Source organism: Hemitrygon akajei, chromosome 1 (assembly GCF_048418815.1).
Source record: "Hemitrygon akajei chromosome 1, sHemAka1.3, whole genome shotgun sequence".
Classification (NCBI taxonomy): domain Eukaryota; kingdom Metazoa; phylum Chordata; class Chondrichthyes; order Myliobatiformes; family Dasyatidae; genus Hemitrygon; species Hemitrygon akajei.
The window spans coordinates 203,083,267-203,095,076 of NC_133124.1; the positions used below are offsets into that span (position 1 = coordinate 203,083,267).

General features: G+C 44.3%; 1 protein-coding gene across 12 annotated transcripts in view; it reads right to left on the reverse strand.

The window, feature by feature from the left end:
• LOC140734700 (AP2-associated protein kinase 1-like) overlaps positions 1–7,412 on the reverse strand; it is a 132,541-nt gene extending 125,129 nt beyond the window's left edge. For all 12 annotated transcript variants that reach the window (XM_073059057.1, XM_073059087.1, XM_073059079.1 and 9 more), the window contains exon 1: positions 7,045–7,412. In XM_073059057.1, the coding sequence (XP_072915158.1) occupies positions 7,045–7,204 (160 nt within the window). In that variant the 5' untranslated portion in view covers positions 7,205–7,412. The remainder of the gene's footprint in view (positions 1–7,044) is intronic.
• Positions 7,413–11,810: the final 4,398 nt, after the last annotated feature.

The window sequence follows — 11,810 nt, forward strand, 5'->3', positions numbered from 1 at the left end:
ACATTTCTAGGGAAAGGAATATATGTTATGAGGAAATATTGCTGCTGTCCTATTCTCCAACTGAAAACAAATACCAATGGGCTCCCAAGAAGATGCTCCCAAGATGATCTTTAATATCGCTGGCATATATCCTGAAATTTGTTAATTTAGCAGCAGCAGTACCACGCAATATGCAATAAATATATTAAAAAATTAATAAATGGATTACAGTAAATATATATATATATATAACTTAAATAGTTAAATTAAAAATAGTAGTGCTAAACAGAAATAATATAAAAAGTGAGGTAGTGCTCTTGGGTTCAATGTTCATTTAGAAATCATATGGCAGAAGGGAAGAAGCTGTTCCTGAATCGCTGAGTGTGTGTCTTCAGGCTTCTGTACCTCCTTCCTGACAGTAACAATGAGAAGAGGGCATGTCCTGGGTGATGGGGGTCCTTAATAATAACATTAGTACTAATTAGTACTAAAAACATTAGTACGCTAAAGAGAAACCCATTGGAATCAGAGACTCACTTCTTGTTTCTGGTCTCCACACAAAAGCATTAGCTTCAGGTCATGGAGTAATCATATTATATTACAAGTTTGTTCAGGAATACAATGTAACACTTCATAGAGAAACAACTTGCAATAGCTACAAAATATCTTTTTGGAATTAAAGAAGCAAAACAGAAAGGAGATCCTTCAACCCACAGAAACACTGTGCACTTAACCTGTTTTGTATGGTTGAGGGAAAATATCAGTTTAGGCACAGTAGATCAAACTCCAGCCTCTAGGTCAGGAGGTTAAAGATCCCACCAGGATAATCATTAAGTCTGGGCTGTCACGATAAGTACTGATAACATTTCAAAATGAGATGTTAACTTACGGCTTTGTCTGCTCTCTCTCAGGGCGATGTCAAATATCCCCTGGACTATTTCAGAGCAATTCACTATTAACGAAACATGGTTGTTACACTGCTGTTTGAGGGACATTTCTTGAGTTGAGGAAAAGTGAGAGACAGAGGCTACATGAATTAAAGAACAGTACAACTTTCAGAAGTTGCAGAGTAGAAAAACAGAGACATTGATGGTGACGCAACCCTCCATCACCACTACATACACATCCCCTACAGTCACTTAATGTATATACAATCAGTCTATGTATACAACAGTTACCTGTTAATTGAGTTCTATACAATTGCTTTCATAATTATATTTATTGTGCTTATTTTGCTTTTAATTATAGTATTTGTTAAGCTTATTTTGATTTTTTTATATTAGAAATATAGAAAACCTACAGCACACTACAGGCCCTTCGGCACACAATGCTGTGCTGAACATGTACTTACTTTAGAAATTACCTAGAGTTACCCATAGCCCTCTATTTTTCTAAGATCCATGGACCTATCCAGGAGTCTCTTAAAAGACCCAAGCGTATCCGGCTGCACCACAGTTGCCGGCAGCTCATTCCATGCGCTCACCACTCTCTGTGTAAAAAACTTACCCCAGACATCTCCTCTGTACCTATTTCCAAGCACCTTAAAATTGTGCCCTGTCGTGATGGCCATTTCCGCTCTGGGAAAAAGCCTCTGACTGTCCACACAATCAAGGCCTCTCATCATCTTATACACCTATGTTGCTGCGTCAGATCCAGAGTAACAATCGTTTTGTCCTCCTTTACTTCATGCACTGAAGAATGACAAAAAAAATCCTTAATCTTGAATATCCTCCCACTCTTGGTAAATTGTGTCAGAACCCATTAATGCAGAGACAGTTTAATCTGCCAAAATTGGGCAGCCCTGGGTAAGCAGCGGAAGATTCTCCGAGGTTTTCTGTCAAGGGCTGTGAGGGCTCTGAGGTGAGCATTCAGGCAGAGGCTCTGCAGAGGGTGGGTGGCAGCGAACAGTGGCTGACCTCAATCTGTGAAAGTGATCAGTCTGAAGAGTGGGAGAAAAACCAGGAAAATTGGGAGGGAATAGCCAGGGAGGCAGGAGATGAGTGAGAAGGAGCTAGTTAAGGGAGGGAGGGGGATGGGTCTTAGTGCAGCCATTAAGGAAAGGGCAACAAAGGTGGGAGATAAGAGTGGGGGTTGCCATGGAGAGCAACCAAGGAAAAGAACGTGGGCAAGTAACCCTACTGTTCACGTAAAATTATTACAGTACCAGCAACCTGGGGTCAATTCCACCAACGCCCGAAAGGAATTGGTACTTTCCACTCGTGGCCCCGTGGGTTTCCTCCAGGTGCTCCAGTTTCTGCCCACACTCAAAGACATACGGGTTAGTTGGTTAATTGATCACATGGGTGTCAATGGGTGGCACGGGCTCGTTGGACTGGAAGGGCCTGTTGCTGTCTGTCTCTCTAAGTAAATAAAAGTTCCTGCAACCGTGCATGGTCAGAATGTGTCTGTGCAGCGGACCCTGTCCTCAAATCATCTTTCACCTGCTGCTGTACCAAGATATGAGTTGGTCGCTGTGATATAATTGCCCAAGATTTAAGAAATTGGCACAACATCCCCTACTGACCTTCAGAAATGCAACAGAATGGAGAAATCGCTAAGCCAGAGGACCTGCTGAAGAGGAGAAGGCTGTAGGTAATCCAGTCATTTTACTGCTGAAAGGGCTATGAAGCATTTCAAAATGTTTTCAAAGGTTGTTGCTATACAAATTAAAGTTTTCCTGTTCCAGGTCTATTTGTAATGCTCGATACCTACCAAATTCAGCACTCCAAGTGAAAATCAGGACATTTTAGGATGAATCAACTGGATTTGTTTCTGTTACTATTTTCTACCAGGGTATAAAAAATGTCAAAAATATTAAGCCCCCGGATTAATCCACCAATAAACACTACCAATGCTCACCACTGGGGATCTTGAGTAATCTAAAATTTGACATCAAACAATTAAAATTAAATGGATTCAAAAATGCAAATAGTGGATTTTTTATAACTGTGCTGTATTTCATTAATAGTAATAATTGCACTACACCAACAATTTTGATCTTCTTATAAAAAAAACAGATATAACTACTTAAGGGTGCAATGAGCGTACTGGTTAGCACAACGGTACAAGAGACCCGGGTTCAATTCCCGCCACTGCCTGTACGTTCTCCTTGTGACTATGTGGGTTTTCTTCTGGTGCTCTGGTTTCCTCCCACAGTCCAAAGGCGTATGAGTTGGTAGGTTAATTGGTCATTGTAAATTCTCCCATGATTAAATCGGTGGTTGCTGGGCGGTACGGCCTGGAGAACCAGAAGCCGCTATTCCACACTGTATCTCAACAAATTTTAAAACATTAACATTCACCAGAATGATTTCTGACCTGACAGGTGTCACATACGAGTAGCCAGGCTTCTACTCCCTGGAGTTTGAAAGAATGAGAGGTGCCCTTACTGAAACAGACAAAAATTGGCAAGGCAAGTGGCAGGAATGTTTCCGTTGTTGGGTGTCTGAAACCAGGGGGTCCTTGTCACAAAATAATCTAGGACATTCGGGACTAAAATGAAGAAAAATCTCTTTACTAAAAGGAGGATAAGGGTTCAGAATATTCTTTCCAAAAAAAAAATTCAGTCACTAACTGCATTCAAAACAGTGATTGGTAGATTTCCAGGCATTCAGGGATATAGAGCTAAGACAGGAAAATGGGGTGAAAGATCAGCCACAACCCTGACGCTATATCTTACATTCTATACAGGACAATTGCAACATTGGTTTGTCTGCATTTGTATCCTGGCTGCAGGTCTGATGTAGCTTCAAATAGCACTGTAACAAATGTCATGTTTTTCTGCTATAGATAGCAGCAATAGCGAATTTAATGTTTCGTCAGTGATTATATTTAATCTCAACAATACAATGCAATAAATACAATTTTTCTGTCAGTAGTGTAACAAAGTATGTTGAAATTTCATTAGCGTTGCAAAATGCCCTGCAGATTTAACCAATGTACGACTAGTATTGCTTTAAATCTGCCAATAAGTTTGCCCTCAATTTTGCCGCAGGTCTATCAGCAGTATCATTCATTTGCAATATTACTGGCAAAGATCTATCAATAGTACAAACAATCTATCAGAATATAATGAATGCAAATCTCAGGCAAAGTACTGGGGTCTTCTGAACCTTTCAATAATATTACTCTGATTGTTCTGATGATCCAGAGTACTAATGGAGTGTGCTGGAAGACACATCAGCAAAAATGTACATCCGACAAGTTTAAATAACATGACAGCAGCTATAACTGGATACCAGAAATAGACCCAACAATCTCAGTAACACTCATGTGATGATTGCAGATGCATCATAAATGCAAATAACGGCTGCAGATCTGTTGACTCCAAAAGTATTAGTCACAGTTCTGACTTTGCCTGTATTACTTAGTTTGCTGACACTCAGTAACAATCCAAAGGGCAGCTGGATCAGTAGTAATGGTGGATCTGTAGTAACAACGCTAAGGCAGGTGATGTGCTGGCTTCTTCAGATACATCAACGGAATTGCCTCAATTTGGTATTTTTTTCAAAGGCTCTTTCACAAAATTGGCTTGTCACCAGAAGGCTAGCATCTCCAAGGAGCAGTGCCTCAGAAAGGCGGCGTCCGTCATTAAAGACCCCCACCACCCAATATGTGCCTTATTCTCATTGCTACCATCAGGTAGGAGGTACAGAAGCCTGAAGACACACACTCAATGATTCAGGAACAGCTTCTTCACCTCTGCCATCCAATTTCTGAATGGATAATGAACCCATGAACACTACCTCACTACTTTTTTTCCCTGTTTTTGCACTAGTTATTTAACTACTTAATATGTATACGTATTTACTGTAATTCAGTTCTTTCTATGGCATCGCGTACAGCATTGTACTGCTGCCGTAAAGTTAACACATTTCACGACATCTGCCAGCGATGCTAAACCCGATTCTGATTTTATGTCTATCCCTATAGGCTTGCTTAGTCATAATTCGGGGGCTCGCAACCTGTGGGTCCAAGGACTCCTCCGAGAATGGTCGAGGTCCATGGCATAAAACTGATGGCAGTTACAAGTCAACTCTCAGCAGGTGTAGAGCTACAGATTGGCCCGGATTCTGGCTCTTACATCACAGGATCTGCGATATTTAAACTGGTACTCCACTCCACTAGACTAGACTTAGGATAATCAGCTACAGCACGACTGACTCTGCTGACATCATTGTCAATTATTTGAATTTATGCGCCCTTGAATATGGTGCTGGAGTATTGCCAGGGACCACTGCAACATGCCGTGCAGTGCTGGTGCTGCTGAGGGGCACTGGAGATACGGTAAGGTTTATCAGTATGAGTAGTAGATTGCAGGTGTTTTGGGGCATGGGAAGGGACTGGTTGGCAGTTGGCTAAGCCAGATAATCTGGAGGGCATAACGTCGGAGACAGGGTCATTGGTCCCTGGCCTTTGAGAGGTGAGGGGAATGGGCAGTTCAGTTGATGATGTTAAGAGGAGGGATGTGTGCTCAAGCTGTCCTGGGAAATGTGGGTTGGGCGAGGGGCAGGGAATTCAGGGGCCTTCTAACAGTAGTGGGGGCTGACAACGAAAGCTGAGACGAGGCTGCTCGTGCCACTGTCGGGAAGAGCAGACTGTTAATGGTCAATGGAGAAGGGGAGGACTGGAGGTGGCCATTGAATCTACAAGGCTGGAACACAGAAGATTCTGCTGATGCTGTAAGTGCAGATGATGGGTTCTTAGGCAGTTGGGTGCTCAACAGCATCGATGGATAAAGAACAGGGTGAGTCCTGCCAATAATACTGGGTGGCAGACAGATGGATGGACTACTGGTGATACTGGCAGCTGGGGAAAGGACGATCATTTCGACATTGGGGTATAGACGAAAGGGGATGATTGAGGGTGAGAGAGTCAGTAGTGTCGGGGTTGAGGAGAGGGCATTATCTGCCTGTAATATTGTGGCGAGGGGCGGGGATGATCTGTCAGTGATGGGGGTGATCTGTCAGTGATGGGGATGATCTGTCAGTTATGAGGGTGAGGAGAGGGGATGATCTGTCACTGATGGGGGTGAGGAGAGGGGACGATCTGTCAGTGATGGGGGTGAGGAGAGGGGATGATCTGTCAATGATGGGGATGATCAGTCACTGATAGGAGTGAGGAGAGGGGGTGATCTGTCAGTGATGGGGATGATCTGTCAGTAATGAGGGTGAGGAGAGGGGATGATCTGTTAGTGATGGGGGTGAGGAGAGGGGATGATCTGTCAGTGATGGGGGTGATCTGTCAGTGATGGGAATGATCTGTCAGTGATGAGGGTGAGGAGAGGGGATGATCTGTCAGTGATGGGGGTGATCTGTCAGTGACGGGGATGAACTGTCAGTGATGGGGGTGAGGAGAGGGGATGATCTGTCAGTGACGGGGGTGATCTGTCAGTGATGGGGGGTGAGGAGAGGGGATGATCTGTCAGTGATGGGGGTGATCTGTCAGTGACGGGGGTGATCTGTCAGTGATGGGGGGTGAGGAGAGAGGATGATCTGTCAGTGACGGGGGATGATCTGTCAGTGATGGGGGTGATCTGTCAGTGACGGGGGTGATCTGTCAGTGATGGGAATGATCTGTCAGTGATGAGGGTGAGGAGAGGGGATGATCTGTCAGTGATGGGGGTGATCTGTCAGTGATGGGGGTGAGGAAAGGGGATGATCTGTCAGTGATGGGGGTGATCTGTCAGTGACGGGGGTGATCTGTCAGTGATGGGGGGTGAGGAGAGGGGATGATCTGTCAGTGATGGGGGTGATCTGTCAGTGACGGGGGTGATCTGTCAGTGATGGGGGGTGAGGAGAGAGGATGATCTGTCAGTGATGGGGGTGATCTGTCAGTGATGGGGGTGATCTGTCAGTGACGGGGGTGATCTGTCAGTGATGGGGGGTGAGGAGAGGACATGAACCGTCAGTGACGGTGGAGGAACGATCCGGCAGCCTCACTGAACCATCGGCTCGGACTCAGACACAGAGTTTCTCACTGCATCAAGAACTCGGGGCTCAGTGCTAACGATGTAAACTCCGCCCGCTTCGCCCCTACACACCACCGCCCCAACCCCCGCCTCACCTTCAGCCACCACCTCTTCCACCGTGACCTGCTGCCGGCCCACGCTGAAGACGCGGCCGATGAAGCCGCTGCCGGGACAGGAGCCGCCGCCCCCGCCGCTGCCACCGCCTCCCGAACCGGAGCCCGCCGCCTCCCGCCGCGAGTCGAAGAATTTCTTCATTCCCACGACCCCTCCCCCTCACAATATTAACCGATGAATGAAATAAAAATCGTCCCCGATCACCGCCTAACCGGGCCCAGCCGGGGCGGGGAGAGAAGCGACCTCGCTCCGGGGCTGAGTTGCGGACCAGGCCGGGCTGCGCGCCGTTAATCCCGACATTAAATAAATAACAGCAGCGCTGACAGGACCCAAAGAGCAGGGCATCAGCGCGCCGCGACCCGGATATGCAGCGTACCGGAAGTAACCCGCCGCCAATGTCAGTTTAGTTGGCGTCAGATTTTTAAGTCTCAAACAGATAACAGCTCAAAAATTTTATACATTTTCGCGTTTTGAAGCAATTGCTAATATAATTAGAAGTGGATCTCCTTAAAAAAAAATCGCGAACTCATGTATCTTGGATAATGTAGTTTTCCCTCACCTTGCTGTGGTAGAAATGAACGTCACCAGTCATTATTGGACCACAATTCCCAGCAGTCTAAGCGACACCAAAGCGTTTGAAGAAATGCCATGAAGACTTCATTTCCCAACGGCCACTGCAAGTTTTTGGCTGAGCGGTGTGTCTTCAGAGAAGGATTAGAGCTTTCCCTTCATCCAGTGGAGTATTTTTTATTAAGTTTTACCAGTGAATCTTTGACGTGCTGATCAAGGTTCATTGGTCTAAAATTAGGACTGCCGATATGGAGCAAGTGGGCCAAGCGGTCCATTCCAGTGTGTATTTGATACAAAAGGACAAGAGTGGTGCCAGGTGGTGTAACCATGTTACTACAGTGTGGTGTGCAAGGAGTTTGCGTTGCGCTTTCAGTGTAGCAGACACCAGCGGGTCTGAGATAATGTCCTTTTACTCTATATTGTACTACAGTTGACAGGGCTCTCAGTTGTGTCCCTTCTATTCCCTGCATTTCTGCTCTCGACCCCCTCCTCGTCCTCGTCGCAGTCAAACATCGATGTCTTTTGTTCTAATAGTGTTCTTTCTTCTAAAAACGGTATAATTTAGCTGTTTTCTTGTGAAAGTTACTTATATGATGCTACGTGTATGTGGTGCTGCTGTAAAGAAGGTTTTTCATTGTATACATGTAAGTACTTCTGCATATGATTCGAATTTCATCTTGATTTTGATACTGTTCCTCTTGCCTTCACATTCCATGCATCAAGTCTCCATGCCCAACTGATGGGTCATAAGCTCCATAACTTCTGTAACCAGCATTTTCATCTCCTTCCCTGTCACATCAGGGTAGACAAAGAAAATACAGTAGACCTGGTGTACTTAGATTTTCAGAAGGCCTTTGACAAGGTGCTGCACATGAGGCTGCTTAGTAAGATAAGAGCCCATGGAATTACAAGGAAGTTACTAGCATGGGATGAGTATTGGCTGGTAGACAGAAAACAGAGAGTGGGAATAAAGGGATCCGATTCTTGCTGGCTGCCAGTTACCAGTGGAGTTCCACAGGGGTCGGTGTTTGGACCACTGCTTTTTATGATGTATGTCAATGATTTTGACCACGGTATTAATGGATTTGTGGCTAAATTTTATGATGATACAAAGATGGGTGGAGGAGCAGGTAGTGTTGAGGAAACAGAGAGCCTGCAGAGACACTTAGATAGTTTAGGGAAACTGGCAAAAATGTGGCAACTGAAATACAATGTAGGAAAGTGCATGGTCCTGCACTTTGGTGGAAGAAATAAATGGGCAGACTATTATTTAGATGAGAAGAGAATTCAAAATGCAGAAATGCAAAGGGGCTTGGGAGTCCTTGTGCAAGATACCCTAAAGGTTAACCTCCAGGTTGAGTCGGTTGTGAAGAAGGTGAATGCAATGTTTGCATTCATTTCTAGAGGTATAGAATATAAGAGCAGGGATGTGATATTGAGGCTCTATAAGGCACTTGTGAGACCACACTTGGAGTATTGTGTGCAGTTTTGTCCTCTTTATTGTAGAAAGGATATACTGACATTGGAGAGGGTTCAGAGAAGATTCACAAGAATGATTCCAGGAATGAAAGGGTTACCATATGAGGAACGTGTGGCAGCTCTTGGGCTATATTCTCTGGAGTTCAGGAGAATGAGGGGGATCTCATAGAAACATTCCAAACGTTAAAATGCCTGAACAGATTAGATATGGCCAAGTTATTTCCCATGGTGGGGGATTCTAGGACAGGACGGAACGACTTCAGGATTGAAGGACGTCCATTTAGAACAGAGATGTGGAGAAATCACTTTAGTCAGAGGGTGGTAAATTTGCGGAATTTGTTGCCACGAACGGCTGTGGAGACCAAGCCATTGCGTGTTTTTAAGGCAGAGATAGATAGGTTCTTGAATTGAAGGGTATGGGGTGAAGAAAGGGGAGTGGGGATGACTGGAAGAATTGGATCAGCCCATAATTGAATGGTGTAGCAGACTCGATGGGCTGAATGGCCTACTTCTATATCTTATGTTCTTCCTTCTAGGAATCCTTGCCCTACTCTTCCATTGCTATCAATCAGTATTCTTTGCACAGTTCTTTCCCCTACAGGTGTGGAAGATGGAACACCTGCTCTGTTTCCTCTTCTTCTTCAGGTACCCAAGCTGAAACGAAGCCAGAACTGATTTCCCTAATTAAGGTATATTCACAATGTGGCCTTCTGTGCTTTGGTGAAACCCAATTCAGTTTGGATAACTGCATTGTAGACCATCTCCATTTATTCCAGTGACCCGGGACTACAAGGTGTCTCACTTCCACTGCAACACACACAAAATGCTGGAGGAACTTGGTAGGTCAGGCAGCAGCTGTGGAAAAGCGTAAACAGTCAATGTTTCAGGTCAAGACCATTCTTTTCAGGACTAAGAAGAAAGGGGAGGAGATGCCTGAATGAAAAGGTGGGAGAGGAAAGAGGCCAGCTGGAAGGTGATAGGTGAAGCCAGGCAGGTGGGAAAGATCAAGAACTGGAGAAGAGAGGATCTGATGGGAGAGGAGAGAAGACCACAGGAGAAAGGGAAGGTGGAGGAGATACTTTGATCTTTCTGCCTTCTGCCAAATACGTTGCCGCCATGAAGTCAACGTTAATTTGAGGTGAAGCAAGTCATCTTTTATTTCTGATTCGGTTGAAGTGCTAAGTGGGAATCTCATGTTTCTTGTGAAGGGAAATGAGGCCATTCGGCCCATTGAGGCTAGACTTTCTCGTAGAGCAACCTTGTATTCTCTCATGCATGCACAGGAACACTTCATTGATCAATCGCCTTTCAGTGCCACTTACAGTGAAGCCAACGAACTGAAAAGTCAGCTGAGGAAAACCCGTGTGGTCATAGGGGCCACCAGAGGTCAGAATACTGCAGCATCATCAGATCAGAGTAACAATAATTTTTTTCCTCCTTTGAATTGAATTGAATCATGTTTATTATCACTGGGATATGTGGTGAAATTTGTTACCTTAGCAGCAGCAGTACAGTGCAATACATGATAATATCAAAAGAAAAAAAAGTAAATCAATTTCAGTAAGTATATATGTATATTAAATAGATTAAAATAGTGCAGAAACAGAAGTAATACATGTTTTAAAAAGTGAAGTAGGGTTCATGGGTTCAATGTCTGTTTAGGAATTGTTTGGCAGAGGGTACTTGTAAACTGAAGAACGACAATAAATAATGTTGAATGTTTGATTTGAAAAGGTCCCCCATTGATGCTGTGTGTTTCCACTATTTTCTGGTGTTGCTCTCACTGCATTTAATAGAGTGTTGGTTAGTAAGTTTGTGGCAGACACCAGATTTAGTGGTGTAGTGGACAGTGAAGAAGGTTATTGGAGGTGAATAGACTCTTCTTACGCCAGGAAAGTACTGGATCCTTTTTCAAAGTTATTGTAAATGACAACAGAATCTAGATCAATTAGGAAAGTGAGCAAGGGATTGACAAAATTTAACTCGGACAAATGTAAGTGATGTATTTTGTAAAGTTAAACTGCATGGTAAAAGACAGGGCCCTGGAGAGCTAGGGATGCTAGCACATACCCAAAAATAGACATACACTTGGTCAGGATGCTGAACAATTCATATGACATGCCTCATTAAGTACAAGAGCTGGGTTGTCATGATATACTTGTTCAACATGTTGAAGAGATGGCATCTGAAGTATTGTGTGCTAACCCAGTCACCTACCTATAGGATGGATGTGATTAAATTTGAAAGGGTGCAGGAAAGATTCCCAAGGTTTCAGTGGGACTGAAGGACTTGTTCTCTGAGGATCTATCCTGTGCCCAACATTTCGATGCAGTTACAAAGAAGGCACAACAGCAGCTATACTTCATTAGAAGTTTGAAGAATTTACTATGTCACCAAAGACACTTGCAAATTTCTACAGATGTACTCTGGAAAGCATTCTAACTGGCTACATCATTGTCTGGTATGGGTAGAAGGGGGGCTACTGCACTCTGCGAAAAGGAGCTACAGACATTTGTAAACTCGTTCAGCTCCATCATGGGTGCTAGCCTTCTCAGCATTTCATCTTCAAGGAACGATGCCTCAAAAAGGCAGCATCCATTGTTAAATATCCCCATCACCCAGGACATGCCCTGTTCTCATTGCTACCAACAGTGAGCAGGTACAGAAATCTGAAGGCACACACTCAACGATTCAAGAA